The sequence below is a fragment of the Electrona antarctica genome, assembly GCF_951216825.1.
Source record: "Electrona antarctica genome assembly, chromosome: 1".
NCBI classification, from domain to species: Eukaryota; Metazoa; Chordata; class Actinopteri; order Myctophiformes; family Myctophidae; genus Electrona; species Electrona antarctica.
This window is the reverse complement of record NC_136806.1, coordinates 54162371-54178378: the sequence shown is the minus strand read 5'-3', so window position 1 is coordinate 54178378 and position 16008 is coordinate 54162371. Positions and strand designations below refer to the sequence as shown.

At 42.3% G+C, this 16008-nt stretch overlaps 1 protein-coding gene across 1 annotated transcript; it reads right to left on the bottom strand.

Annotated features, from left to right (window-relative positions):
* Nucleotides 1–1366: 1366 nt before the first annotated feature.
* Nucleotides 1367–16008, bottom strand: ppp1r17 (protein phosphatase 1 regulatory subunit 17). Its single transcript, XM_079504061.1, has 5 exons — nucleotides 15468–16008; nucleotides 14443–14503; nucleotides 5862–5995; nucleotides 3832–3993; nucleotides 1367–1533 (listed from the first exon to the last, which is right to left on the bottom strand). Exons 1-5 carry the CDS (start codon nucleotides 15643–15645, stop codon nucleotides 1460–1462), a joined length of 609 nt encoding a protein of 202 aa, XP_079360187.1. The 5' UTR covers nucleotides 15646–16008; the 3' UTR covers nucleotides 1367–1459.

The window sequence follows — 16008 nt, the reverse complement described above, 5'->3', positions numbered from 1 at the left end:
CACAAACTCAATACAAAGGCAGTTAACTGTGAGTGGACGACCCAATTAAGCATTACACTTGTTTCCAATAGGGTCCACCATGTTCAAATCATCAAAACATTTAGAGACGTACAAATAGACACTTCTATAGACAGAACAGGAATTCATCATAAAGGAGGTAAAAAGGGAAAAGAAACATACAGTGAGGGGGGAAAAAAAGGGGTGGGCGGTGGGGGGGATTCACGTTCAGCTCCGTTAATTTGTTTGTTTTCCTTGGAGGAGCTGCGTTGGGTCCCCAAGTCGGCTCCGTGGCCGTACCTTGTATAAAAACATTTTATTGAAATTGTATTCCCGATGACAACTAAGACCCTCAAAGCTTTTGGTCCTCATGGCTGGCCTGGGACATGTCTGGAAGAGAGAAAACAATTAAGGCACAACATATTCACAGATGTACAGTGAGGGGTTTTTATTTTAATTATACATGTTGTTGTCATAAGAAGTGAAAAGAACAGTTTACTTGTAACAGAGTATTTCTCCATAAATGTAAAAAGATCGTAGCTACAAGCTAACTAGACAGAGCTGCTGTTACCTGGCTTATTGTGCGCCTTCTGCTTATCTTCTCTCGGGAGTTTGCTCATATCTCGATCACAGTTTAGAACATGTTAAGTATGGCATAAATACTAACAGGTGTAGATAGTAGGCATATATGTAAATATCGATAGCAGTAGCGTTGCCTATCAGGGGTCATACCTATGTTCCCTCAGCCCCATGTTCCCTCAACCAAGTGTTATTATTAATTAATAATTAACATCGTGTACCACGTGTGTGTGTGTGTTCGCAACGTGGCGATGGGACAAGTTGTGCGTGCGTGCATACATGCATGCAGTGCCGGATTTATAGGAGTTCGTTTTGTCCGATCATTTTTTGGGGGAGCGCCAAAATCACCCTAAAAAAACTAAATCTACAATAACTAAACACAAATCTCACTTGAATGGCCTGGGCCGTGGCTCAGCGGTTCAGGCACCTTGGCTGGTAATCCAGTCTGGCAGTGTGCCGCGGGTTCGACTCCCGATCCCGACAGCCTTTACTGCGTGTCACCCCCCCCCCCCCATCTCTCTCCCCATTTCCTGTCAGCCTACTGTCTATCCCCCCCTCGTCCTTAGCCCAGTGGTAAATCTGGCCCTGTATCCCTGTGTAGGTGTGCGCGTGTGTTTTAGACCGCAACACGTGCGTGGGTGTTAGCTTGGCTGCTCTTACCTTATTTACTGCCATATCATATAAATTACGGTAATGGGTCGCACACACCAAGACTGCATTTCAGTAATTTATTCTTGCATTTTGGACAGGAGACAAACGTTTTGGCTATCCAGCCTTCATCAGTGTGGCTGGATAGCCGAAACGTTTGTCTCCTGTCCTCGGGTACAGTACAGTAGTAAATCAACAATTCAACACATTTATTGGAAACAAAGAAGAGCTGTGTTCAGTTCTTGTCGTCGACCTTCTCTTCATGTTCGTGGTGTATCATCTGCTCGTCTGCTTTCAGCTCTCTCACTCCTGAAATCAAGCACAGACCGGCGGAACAAAAGTATTGGCTTCAAAATATACTCATGTAAAAAAATTAAAAAAAAATGTTATGCAGAATGTCACATTTCACACATTTCTTGAAACATTAAAATAAAAATGAAAAGATGAAAATCTTTCGAAAATAGTGATCTACAAGCTCACAAAGCGTCCTGAAACTGAATTATTCAAAATTGTACAAAAGTAACAAAGTGTGGGCATCAATTGTGCGTCAATTAAGCTCCTGGCAGCCATCTTGCACGCCATCTTGAAACTGATGCCTTTCCATAACGTATATTGTATTTTTCTAGATTCAGTATGTTAATTAGCATGCCCAATAGGCCTACTATACCAGAATCCATTGAAAACCCTTTTCTAAACATTTATTTGTGTTTCTTTTCCAGTGTTTTTGTCGACCCATGATGTGCCCAGGATGTAAACAAAGACTGTATGGAGGGGTGGACAATCATCTTTTCTTTCACCCGGAAAATACATTTTGTAAACGCGATCATCCGTTCTTTAGTTATGGGCTGTTTAATAGCTTGCTTCGACCGCAATCTGGGAAAAAATCTAATTCTAATTCTAAATCTGATAACATGGAGACGGACAGAGTAAAACAAACTTGGATTAGAGATTAAGCCAGGATTTAACAGATATCCTGTCTTAATATATCCTGGATTAGCGATTAACTGGTTTCAGGAAAGATGGTTAATCTTGCCAGATTAATTTAACCAGTTAAACTGGATATGTTGAGGCTTAATTGGGTTTCATGAAAGCAATGCCACACTAGTTACCATGGAAACTAATGCTGTGGATTTAGCCTAGCCTGGCTATTAAACCAGACTAATATCACTCTCGCCGGCAGACAATTTGCTGATTCACGTATGGCTTATTAGCCAGGCTAGACTTAGCCTGCTCCGGACCAGGCTAACAGCCAGGTTTAACCTAATCCTGATGTCTTTACTGTTCATTAAGCAGTCAAGCTGATCACAAACCAATGATTTTTTTCACACTTTCACGCACTTTTTTTCCCCCCATAAAAACGGGTTTATGTTGCCTTATTTTTATCGGACATAATAAGCATTATATACAAAATCAAAGAACCAAAATATATAGATCATCATCATCATGACAACTTGTGAGCTTGTAGATCAGCTACTTTTGGTGATTGTATTGTGATTATATTATATTATATTATATTATATTATATTATATTATATTATATTATATTATATTATATATTATATTATTTTTATTTTTTTGTGAATAAAATACAATATATTACCATTACTCATTGTAACATTTCACCCACTATTGAACCCATGACCCACGGTTCACCAGTCTGGCCCCTCAGAGGAGGGAGTTATGGCCAAATATCACGATGCTACAATATCATTATGCTTACAATATTAAGAATTGTGTTACATTTATTATGACGATTTCATTATTACGTTTTAAGTTAAGAGTAGTGGTAAAATGTAGACTATATTTTTGGGGTCCATCTGTACACTCTCAGCGTTACAGACCCATAAGGGTCCATTTGGTTCCAAACTATCATTTAGCTGGGGACCCCCTGGAACTCCCTCAAGGACCCCTGGAGGTCCCCGGACTCCACTTTGGGAACCACTGATATATACAGTATATAAAATAACATTGCATGTAATGATCTATCCCTCAACAGACATGTGTTTCAACGGTTTGCTGAGATGGGGTGTTGGTGGTTATGACGTTATCTCCACAGTTGAAAAGGGCATAATGAGAGGCCCAGCAAGACAAGGGAATTATTGACCGTCTATTGGTAGTATAGCATTCGCTGCCCGCTGGCCCCACCCCTCCTTTCTCTGTAAATATACCTTTTGATACTACCGATTATTGCATTGTATTGCACAGTATAATCTCTTATGCTGATGAATTGAGTAGGAATTGTGTTTGGTCTGACAGTCCAGGCATTAGTCCGACGCCCTATACCCAAAACCCAAACCCTAAACCTAACCTCACAGGAAGCCTATAGTTTTAACTTGCCACAGGTTAGTTTTAACCTGGCACGCATGTCGGGCGAGCCACGGGTGAGTATTAACCTGCCACATGTTAGTTGTAACCAGCCCACGCATGTCGGGAGCGACGGTATCCTTGTAGATGCGTTTTTTCCGAAAGAAACGGCAGAAAAACGATGCTAAAAATCAGAAAAACGCAGCAGTGTGCAGACACCTTTAGTATGTCTAACCATTACCAATGTATGTATGCACCCCAGTGGACCAATCAATAAATCAATCAATCAATCAATGGTCTCACCTGGTATATGTGGAGGGTATTGGAGGATGGGCGTGTCTTTCCTGCGAGGTTTCTTCAGCTCGTCGGCTGGGTCGTGGTCGTTGTGGCGCAGGCCCGCCTCCTGCTCCTCCTCCATGCCGTGCTTCATCTCCTCCACCTCCATCCTCGTCGATACCTCCTGGTCTATCACAGGAATTCAAGTACTGTACTCAACACATTGAGTCCTGAGACCAGATTCTACCAAATCCTGACAGTTTTCTGAAAAACTAAAATCGGCGGGGACCCTCATCTGAAAATATGTTGTTCCAGGGACCCCCCCGGAAGCAAAGATGTGAGTTAAAGACGTTCGCTGTGAAAGAATATATATTCAAAGATTTGCACACATTTTCACGATTTTTCAAAAATAGCAGATCTACAAGCTCGTAGGCGTAGCACAGCACTCTGGTGACATATACGTCCTCAGGGCAAAATGGGTTAACACATTGACTGCCATGGACGTACAGTAGATCTTTGTCAACTAAAATCCAACGCTTGACTTGTCACGGACGTAGATCTACGTTACCAACCATTAACCAATCAATAGTATTGGTATAGTAGCAAAGCAGATGACGTTGTTGTCAATGTTGCTAACCAAACAGACACGGCCAACAAGCGCTACTAACATGTAAACAAACACAGTAAAATATGTTGGATGATGATGTTTCTAAAACCTAAGTTGTTCCAGTCCGTCCGTCCGTCAACATATGGAATTAATTCTGTACTGGCCACATATGAAGCGTGTCTTGAGTGTATACAGGGTTTGATGTGGTCAGATGATACTATATAAACCCTATAGATAAACCAGCTAAATAGATGAACCTAGTATCTTATAACACACTGTCTGTCTGTGTCTTTCATCCCCATGTCCTGCCTCCAGGGCTCCACCGTGCGACCTATTAGGTCGCATATGCGACTTAATTTATTAAGGGTGATACTTAAAATTTAACGAGGTCGCACCGGTGATACTTGGAAAGGCGAGAGAAAAAAAAAAAAAACGATCCGTTTTTTTTTTTTTTCTTTTTACCCCGTCTCAACACTGAGGCACGGGCGCCGGGCGTCTATGTTAGTAGTGCGATAATAAAGTATTACTTTCTTTTGGCTCAATCGAATCCCCTCTCTCTCTCTCTCTCTCTCTCTCTCTCTCTCTCTCTCTCTCGGTCTCTCCCGCTCTGCCTGCCTGCTAGTGCCTAGCTAGTAGCTTGCATGCATGTGAGTGACGTCACGTGCCTGCGCATGTGAGTCACGTGATGAAGTACAAGCGTACAAGCGGCGCGCTCACTGAACTCCGAAAAAGAAAACATACAAAGATGCAGACATGAAACGCGGCTCAATAGTTGATTTTTTCAAGAAAAGAAATGTGTCAGAGGAGACAAATGAGGGTTAGGAGACCAAGAAGGTGGAGAGGAAGTTGTGGAACCGGCGATAATCTCATATTCTGAGAGTGAAGAGGACAGTGACAGGTTGGCCAAAGAGACTGAGGAGGGGGGAAAGAAAAAAAGTACTCTTTTCAGCAACAATGGCTGGCACAGTTTTAAAAAGAGAAGGCAGTTAAATACATTGTCATGATATGATCTAAAAACAACATAGGCCTACTGTTATGTTTTGCTTTTATTTTTTTATAAGAAGATGACCTATGTTGTCAAACTGCTGCTCTTGCAGAGAAACCTACAGTTCAGATTAAAATATTTTGCAAATATCAAGTTTGCAAATATCAAGTTTGTGTCATTGTCAGTCTTTACATCAAGGCAAAACTATGGTATGGAAATTAACAATTAACTATCAGCATGATAAGGTCTTAAAGGTCATGTATTAATACCACGCTATACAAAGAAAAAGATGGTGCTACCTAATTTCTGGTGGTGCTACCAAATGAAAAGGTAGGTGGCACCAGTGCTACCTGTGAAAAAATGAGTGTGGAGCCCTGCCTGCCTCTAATCTTAGCCTCATCTCACTCCCTCTCGCACTCCCTCACTCCCTCTCGCACGCACGCACGCACGCACACGTGTACTCACAGTGTGTGCTGTCCTGTGTTATCAGTGTGTGTTCACCGCTGAGCTCCGATCTCACACAGCCACTCGTCATGTCTGGGAGGGGTGGGGGTTGGTCCTCGCCTAGGGGGTCGGGGACCTCCTTGACCTCTGTCCAACTGATCAAATAACACGCACACATGCACGCGCACACACGTACACAAAGAAAGAAAGAAAGATCTTATCTCCATTATTATTGTATTTTTCCACCGTAAATTACTTCGTCATACTACAATGTCACACAAAAGTAGCAAAAATACTCAGAAACGTGTCTCGAGCTTGTAGATCAGCCATTTGAGTTTTGTAGCATATGAGGTTTCCCCAGTGGTGAAAAGTAACTAAGTATGTTTACTTACCTATATTTTTTAGGTATTTTTAATTGCAGTATTGATACTTCTACCTAAGTAAGAAATTTGAGTATACTTTTTTCCCCACCACTGGGGTTTCCACTGCCGACAGCAACCATATCACATAACCCAGCAGCATGGAGAGACGGCCCACCTGCATGAATAATTCATGAGCGGGGGGGGGGGGGGGGGGGGGCAGACCCTCTCAGTCTGTCAATAACAGACTGAGATGGTCTTTGTGTGTGGAGACTATAGAGTCTTTGTTTGCAAGTGGAACTTTACGTCACCGCTGTGAAATCCAAAAGACGCCGCTCACTCCCTGCATGTATGCCAACGATGGACAGAGTATTACTCGACCCCTGTAGTAGGCAAAATATTAATACTCCTGATCCAAATATTATATATATATATATATCCAAATACTCATATCAGCTGCCAGTGAAAGTTTGCCGTGTCCAAACATAGACTTGAGTTAAAGTAGCCTACTGGATATACAGTATATATATATATTCTATCAAGTATTACAAAAGTGTAGCAGATTTTTTTAACGCTGTAAAAACAAAGTATTCAAACCATTGTTGTATTGATGGACCCCAACAACACAAATCTGAAACGTGAAAAACATATGAAGAAGAAGAAGAAGAAGAAGAAGAAGAAGAAGAAGAAGAAGAAGAAGAAGAAGAAGAAGAAGAAGAAGAAGAAGAAGAAGAAGAAGAAGAAGAAGAAGAAAATAAATAAAAGGTGACAAAGCCAAAAGAGTTAGAGCTCACCTCAACAGTGTGGACAGACAGTAGACAGCTGGACAGACAGCAGCTGGACAGACAGTAGACAGCTGGACAGACAGACAGACAGACAGACAGTAGACAGCAACACAACCACATCAAAGCCTGACTCCCTCTTATATGCACCACAGAGGCGGAGCTTGTTGTCATGCCGACAAGGTCCCATCATCCCACCCTCCCTCCGTCACTGGTGGAAAGTGTACATTTCTTCAGCAGATTTTGATTTAGTCTTAGTCTTTTTTTACTCCTTTTTTAAAGATATTTTTTTGTGGCTGTCGCCTTTATTTTTTTATAGAGGGACAGAGGCTGACAGGAAATGGGGAGAGAGATGGGGGGTGACACACAGTAAATGCCGTCGGGATTGCAAGTGGAACCCGCGGCACACTGCCAGACTGGATTACCAGCCACGGTGCCCATGATGACTACGCCAGCTGCCCTGGGCCTGCATGTCTTAATGCAATGTTAATTTTGCCAGAAAACATATGTCTTAGTCAAAAAATGAACACTGGTTCTCAAAGTGATTTTGGGGAGGTCGCCAGATGATTCGCTTAATGTGGAACATATATAGTTTTCTCTCTCAACACAACAGTAAACAAACCAACATACAGTAGTGTATACAGGGTATCTATTCTGCACATTTCTAAAAATGACAATTCAGGACTTTTAACTTCCAATAACTTTAAAATAAAAAGACAAAGGACCATTAAGGTGGTTGCACACCGGCCGCGTTTTTCGGAAAACCGATGGAGAAACGCTGTAAAAATCCGAATTTGCATCCGATTCGTGCCCGGTGTGTGGCGACCTTTAGGCTACTGTATCAAAAGTAACCAACAAACTATACTTAAAGATGTGGTCAAAAATTGGCCGAATGATCAAACATGACCTAAGATCAAGGCAAACATTTAGAAAATAGCTCTTTTACTTTACTTGAGTAGGCTATTTCCATTTTGCAGTACTTTTCATTAATTATGTAAACTCACTTCAACGTTTCCTTTTGTACGGTAATTTTGAGGACAATATCTTTGCACTTTTACACAAGTGTCAAATATGTCGTGACATCCCCTCCCTTCCCCCGCACAGGTCTTGCATATCAATAGGGCACTTGTGAGGATGATGAGGTCTTATTGATCTATTTTAGAACACAGAGAGTGGAGAGGCAGGAGTGGAGATGCAGTGGTGCAGGAAGAAGGAAGCAACGTTTAAAAGCAAGAAATATGGTGCCCAATGTTTCGAGGGAAGGAAGGAAGGAAGGAGTGGTAGCCTACTGTGGTTTGAAATGAGCTGACGCTCCACTGAGAATTATTTAAGCTGTCGTGTCCTGGTGGTCAAATCTGGTACTGCAACACTTCCGCGTAAAACTCTACTGCGCAAAACTTCCATCTTCTGAAACCGCCCCCTAGCCTCGGTCCTGATATTTTTCTGATCAATCACAACACTTGTTTCAAAATCCCACAACTTCCGCCCAAAAAAAATGATAGCGTCTACAGCGTAGGTCTTGCCCAGCACGCCCGCCCCCTGCTATTCATTTCGATAGAAGTTGCTCAGTGGTGTTGTGAAGCACCCGGAAGAACTCTCTACTTCCGCAAAAATGCGGAAGTGCAAACAACAACCCTCAAAGAGATTCATTCTATCAATGTTAAACCCCAGCTGCATGGGGTTTCCTCGTCATAAATGCACGGGTCCACCTGCAGTCCCCACTCTGACCAGTAGGGCTGAGTGCTTCAACGTTGGAGAGCCTCCCTGGGAGCTTGGTGCAACCGCTCGTTGCTCTAATCTTCCGCGTATGGGCGCAGAAAATGAAGAAGTAGAGTGAACTTCCGCTGCTTCATGCACTAGGTGAGCACAAGGGGGCAGGCAGGCTTTCCAACGTTGAAGCTCTCCTCCCTAGTGGTAGGAGGAGGGACTACAGGCGGACCCGTGGATTCATGACCGGGAAACCCCGTGCAGCTGGGCTTTAACATTGAGCGCTCGGTTGCACTTCCGCATTTGACCACCAAAATTTGGTGGTCAAATGCGGAAGTAGACGTTCTCAGACGGTACTTCCGGCAGTCTTCCGGGTGCTTCAAAACGCCACTGAGCAACTTCCACTGACATGAATAGCTGGGGGGGCGGAGCTTCGCGCCAGTTCAGTCTCTATTATATATATATATATATATATACTCTATGGGTGAGCAACTTCCTTGAAATGGATAGGTGGGGGTGGGGCCGTCCGTTCTCTATTTATTGTATAACTCTATTAGTAAGGGCATTTTATCAGGTATTTGACCAATCTGGGAACTAAATCGTTACCAAGAAATTTCTTCACCAATGTGTTTCTAAAGGTGTCTAATAACATATACTAAAAGTTTGAAATTCAACTCCCGTGGGAAATTTGAGTTATTAGCATAATATGTGACCATACCCATAACATCCTATATAAGGCAAAAAAGTAGCATGTGACATATGAAACTAGGGGGTTTTCATGATTCTGAATCCATTCCAAGCATTAGTTTTGCACAAAAACACTCCTTGGGCTAAATTAGGCCATATCCACTTGACCAAATGTGCTGACCTCATCACGTTTGTGAGGCCGTTTTCCTCCCAAGGAGTGTTTTGTGCAAAACTAATGCTTGGAATGGATTCAGAATCATGAAAACCCCCTAGTTTCATATGTCACATGCTACTTAAAGAATGATGAAATTTGGACTTTGCCTTATATAGGATGTTATGGGTATGGTCACATATTATGCTAATAACTCAAATTTCCCACGGGAGTTGAATTTCAAACTTTTAGTATATGTTATTAGACACCTTTAGAAACACATTAGTGAAGACATTTCTTGGTAACGATTTAGTTCCCAGATTTCTCTTACTATATGGCATATGTATGTGTATTTATTTGTATTTGTTTTGTCTATAATATTACCTGTGTTACCAAAGAGCACGGGTCTACCCATCTTCTTTTTTTTTTTAATAAAAAAATATTTCTCCGGGGGGGGGGCACCCCAAAGGTCCTATTTTGAAGGAATCCCGGGAATGATTGTGTTAACATCCTATGGCAGGCAAATAATTCAAACTTTCCTTTAAGTAGCATGTGACATGTTAAACTAGGGGTTTTTCATGATTCTGGATCCATTCCAAGCATTAGTTTTGCACAAAATACACTCTTTGGGCTAAATGCAGCCATAGTCACTTGCCCAAATGTGCCCAAAATGTGCTGACCTCATCACATTTGTCATGACGTCTATGGCCGTTTTTAGCCCAAGGAGTGTATTTTGTGCAAAACTAATGCTTGGAATGGATTCAGAATCATGAAACCCACCTAGTTTGACATGTCACATGCTACTTAAAGCAAAAGGAAAGTTTGACATTTGTGCCTGCCATAGGATGTTAATGGTAGGGTCACAAGAAACCCCTGAAAGTGGATTCATGAATATATGTATATAGACAATATTTTAGGCCAATAAAAAAAGACTATACCAAATTTCCCACCCGTCTAATGGGAAATTTACTTAAGCCCATTATATATATATATATATATATATATATATATATTCTATCAAGTATTGCAAAAGTGTAGCAGATTTCTTTTTAACGCTGTAAAAACAAAGTATCCAAACCACTGTTGTATTGATGGTCACCAACATGTGTTTTTATAATCACACTCAGGTCTAAAATCTAAATGGGTTAAGTAGGAGAATAAATAAATAATAATCTGAGTACTTTTTCCACCACTGAATGAATGTTTCTTTTCTATGGTTCAGCTACTGTTGCTATTAACCTCAAAGCCACAAGGCTTTGATGTATGTGTGTGTGTGTGTGCGCATGCACGCACGCGTGCGGTGTGTGTGTGCGCGCGCACACGTGCGTGCGTGTGTGAGTACGTGCGTGTCTTGTTAGAGACAGTGGGTTCTGCTTCAAGTGTACTTCATTGTACTCACACTGCAGGCTAATTATACAAATAAAACACTTATGAACAGTGATGTAAGTGTGAGCCAGTGGAAATTTAGATGTGTTGTGGTTATGTGATTTTGTGCTATTTTTCTGTGTTTTATATTTTGCATGTTTTTGTTGTGGTCATTTTTTTAGGAGAAGAGACCATGCCTCTCCCCTCCCCCTGTTTATAATAGAGCTATATGGTGGAAAAGGTCCCTATAGCTTCAAGTACCTCGGGGTGCACATTTCAGAGGACTTAAAGTGGACCACAAACAACTCAAACATCTTAAAAAAGGCTCACCGGTGCCTCCGTTTCATCAGGAGGCTGAGACAAGCTAGCCTCAATGCCTCAGTGCTGGAGGCATTCTACAGGTGTGTGGTGGAGAGTACTCTCACAATCTCCATTACACACCTGGTATGGGAACTGCTCTGCTGCTGACAAGAAGGTGTTGCAGAGGGTGCCTGCACATCCTCTTTGCTTTTGGTGCACAATTGCAGATTTGCACATTGAGAGAAGGCTAGTATTTCAAAGTTATTTGGTTTTGTTGTTTATTTTGGATAAGTTGTTTATTTTGAGGATTAAGTTTAGTTAGTTTATTTGGGATTTTATTAGAGTTTACTACAAGTAAGACGCGCGAACACGGGAAGCGAACGCAGCTCGTAAATTGCAAAAACAACAATTAGAATAAATTACGTAATTTTGTAAGGTTTTTTTTAAGTTCTCTTTTTTTGTGTTTAAGTTAAGTTTTTTTTAAGTTTCTTTCCTTTTAAAGTTTTTCCTTTTTAAGTTTTTTTTTTAAGTTAATTTTTTTTTTAAGTTAAGTTAAGTTTTGTGTGTGTGTGTGTGTGTGTGTGTGTGTGCGTGAGTGTGTGTGTTTTTCTTTCCTTTTAAAGTTTTTCCCTTTTAAGTTTTTTTTTTAAGTTAAGTTTTTTTGTAAGTTAAGTTTTTTGTGTGTGTGTGTGTGTGTGTGTGTGTGTGTGTGTGTGCGTGCGTGCATGTGTGTGTGTGTGTGTGTTTGTGTGTGATACAGCTGCGCCCTCTGGTGGTTGGCGGGTGGTGTTACAGCGGGACAGACACACAGACATGATCTGCTGGGTGTCATAGTAAATGCTCACTGCGTTCGCAACAATTGTATTTTATAGTGGCCATTTTAGAGGAAGTTCCTTCCCGGTTCTAAGATGCGATCAAAGCGCCCCATCCATTATACTACCCAAGCCTCCTGTTGTGGTACAAACATGACGACAGTGTTCATGGGCTGAGAGGAAGCACATCTCTGTTGGGCTGCTGTTCCCTCAAACCTGCAGGGCACGGCCCGCTGTGAATGCTTCAGAAGAAGTGACCCGCTGGTTCGACAACGCCCGCAGCATGTTTGTTAATTTTTATTTATTTTTAATATGTAGTAATTATGTTGTTACAGTAGTTCCAGTTTGTTCTGTCCTGTCGCCTCCGCCGTGCGTGCCCAGATTAATCGTCTTCATATGATTAATCACACGGTAATAGCCTATAGCTGACTCACTGATGAGTCACGATGAGTCAGTTATATCCATAGGCCTACATGGAGTTTTACGTTCGCATTATCTCAGCACTATATGTCTCTTTCGGCTCCATATATGGTGCTCTAGAATCAGATCAACCACAACCAAATATGGAGTTTGTGATGTTTGAGACCCATATAGGTTAGTTAGGGACTGGTCGTTATTTAAACTAGGCTGGTGCCCGGCTGTAGAGCACTGAGTCGGTAACGATGGAAGTTGGAGATCCATGCCCCACCCGACTATGCAATACGATGGAAGTTGGAGATCCATGCCCCACCCGACTATGCAATACCTGTTGTAGGCCAGCTCCATATATGAAGATATTAGGGGTGATCAGGTCCAGAGCCCGGGCAGAGGCCTTTTGTGGCGGCTCTGGACAACCGTGGGTCTGACCTACTCAACACCGGGCACTGCACTCCCTGTGGGGATGTGGAACACGTGTCGAATTTGAAGTCGGTGGGGCGAAAGGTTCTCGAGTTGCGTGGATTACAGACGTACTGTACCAGCACGTACACACACACACACAGAGACTCGAGATAACGAGTGCTTCCAAACTCTGACACTTAGAAAAATAATCATCTGCAAGGAATTTCTTGACAGGAAGTAGCTCATAACATGTCTACGGTGGATACTTATCAAACAAACACTTTGCAGATAGTAAGACGATAATTCAAGCTTTTCGTTTGGTGAGTTTGTTATTTAATACAATTGAATAGGACTTTTCTGTTTGGATGAATGGGCTGTCTATGGGAAGTTGCACCTATGTACCTTGCTGGCATTGTCAACGCCAGCAAGGTACATAGGTGCAACTTCCCATAGACAGCCCATAAAAACACTGATACAACAGTTTGGCTTATTCTAAATGTTGGATGAATTTACATATTTATGAGCAAATCAACCATTTACAGAGCAAATAACTACAGGCAGACAAACGTATAGCTACAGTTTTATGCAGCATGATTAGGATAACACTAACAGGCTAACAAGCAATCTTCTACACTTTTTCCAAAGCTATGTGGTAATATAATGTATACTTTTAATGTAAACAGATACACCTGTAGATTGTGTTCACACCCAGGTGCTCAGTTTTCAACTGCCATGTTTTCCCCCCTACATTTTAAAGATGGGGAAGCATTGTCCCTCCCAAGTTTATACAATCTGTGCTTCTAAAGCATGTTGACGAGCGCAATTGGTTATTGCATAATATGCAATTTCAGTGACCATTTGTACAAATCTGTTAATTTGTCCATTTGTAACTCAAACTACAAATGTTCCAGATGGACCCATAAGGGGCTTTTTGGGTACATTTGTACACTTCCAGAGTTAAATTAAGACTGGGGATTACACTGTATGGGGTTTCCATGACTAGGGCCCAAAAGCTGCCATCCCATTAGCGTTTGGGAGTCCATGTCGTGTTGTGTAGGGTGGGCGGAAACTCAGGGCAGGCAGGGAGACTGACGGGCAGATCCTTCTCAAATGGACGACTTCAGTTCACACAGGCCTACGCCTCACTCAGCCCTACTGCACATTTCAGCAATCTCTGGCTTTAAAAAACCCGTAATAGACTATGTAAAGGATAGCCTAGTAGCCTAGCCTACGTATGACCATACCGTGCATTGACGTGAATACATCATTTACCAACTGGCGGGGCAGCAGAGAAGAAAAAAGGCATTAGTCATAAACAAAAAACAATGGTTTTTCAGGACACACGCAGTCATCATGGCGAGGGGGGAGGAGTGCATCACACAACCTTTGATTTGACCCCAAATTAAAGCATTCGTTAAAACGGGCTTTCATTTGGGCAAAAATAGAAATGGGTATACATCTACATAGAATACAAAATTGCCACAGCTAGCTCGCGTTTACCAAATGCAGAATTGCCACTTGACAAACACAATACTTGTAGAAAATGGCTGAAGGAAGAAAAAAAAATGTCGCCACCAGGAACCTGGAAGGAAGCCCCCCACGAGTAAACCCTGGACCTACCTCTGACGTTTAGGGACAGAGTGCTCCACTTCCAGAAGTTTTCCATTAAGTTCCACTTTACCTAGGAAAGGAAATAAAACGCATTTTTTAAAAGCGTTTAACTGCTACGAGACACGTTTGCTAGTAGCTAGTCCAACTATTTTGTATGCCATTGCACAAAAATATCTGAGCCATATACTAATATGCAAGAGTCGTCAAATAGTGTGTAGCCCATTACTAATCAAATCATGTAACACCAATGTAGCCTACACATCGCTGGATATTAATAAGACATCAAGCCCATTCGTAAAACTACATATGAGGTTAACTTAACTGTTAACGTGGACTGTTAAGAGATGTGATTGGTTTATTCACGTTGTGGTACATCTAACAAACCAAAACATACTTTAAAGACAGAAAGGTCTTGTAGTTGGCCTACATTTTACCAGCACAATTAAACCACCTGGTGTGTAATGTAAGCATGGGCGGACAGACTGGCTACACTGTGTGCTACAATGTAACAAGTTAGGCCACTTGAGGGGCCCTACACTTTGAAACCAGGACAAGCGGTAAGTTCAAAGGGAGTGCCTTTAAAAGTGATCTGTGGCTTATATTTTACGAATAGCACGCACTCCACAGGCCACTGGGCCAGCATGCTTTATGCGCCCTACTACTCTGAATGGCGTAAGCCACAATAAGAAGAAGCCTTGGCATGCATGATGCATATCCCCGTGATTGTGTGTGTGTGTGTGTGTGTGTGTGTGTGTGCTCGCTGCTCGTACATCCTGATCAACAGTACATTACACCGGACCGGGGGCCACAACATTTCAATCTACATGTATTTGTATCTGCGTCCACGGTGTCAAAGACCAAATAGAGGTTGTGGGAAAGAAATATCCGTTTGGTAACACCCCCACCCTACAAGACTACATGCATCTCTCTCATAGGGGCCTGAAGTAAAGCGATCTCCACAATTTGCAGCAGTGTGTGTGTGCGTCGTTCGTTCAAATACTTTATATATTTTTTTAAAGAATAAAGCATCTCACCTGAAAGAATATCAATGGCCTTGGCCTTCATTGCATTCTTGTCGCCTGGCCAATCCACGAACGCATAGCCAGTTTTGACAAGAAGACCCGTGTGCGGAATCTTCGGCTGCTCAAAGAGAGTTCCCAAGTCCTCCGTGGTCGTCTCGTCGCCTAGGTTGCCAATGTATATCTTATTCATGTTCAGCGCCGAAAGGGACACCCTTTTAAGCTGGGACAAATCGCTATTTACCCACTAGAATGTGCAGTGTTTGTTTGGAGTAGCTCGGATCGACTCCACCACACCGCCTCTGAGTACAAAACCAAGAAGAAGGTGGTGGAGACAGAGAGAGAGAGAGTGGGGGGGAGAAGAAAAAAATCCTCGGCTATTCCGGCTTTTTTGAATGAGCCACGTGTTCAAACTACAAATCAACCCCACACGTGAGGAGCCCAATTGTTCAATTAAGTGTTTGGGGGGGGATTGGGAAAAATTGCACGGGAATCTGGGGTGGGGACAGCAGAGCAGAGGGGAGTGGTGGAGAAAAGGAGTGGAACTTAAGAGTGG

Excerpts from the sequence above, each read along its gene's own strand:
- ppp1r17 (XM_079504061.1), bottom strand. The coding sequence starts at position 15,645 with ATGAATAAGATATACATTGGCAACCTAGGCGACGAGACGACCACGGAG. Across the intron at positions 14,504-15,467 it reads GGCCATTGATATTCTTTCAG|GTAAAGTGGAACTTAATGGA; the intron begins GTGAGATGCTTT and ends TTCCTTTCCTAG. Across the intron at positions 5,996-14,442 it reads TCTGTCCCTAAACGTCAGAG|TTGGACAGAGGTCAAGGAGG; the intron begins GTAGGTCCAGGG and ends TTATTTGATCAG.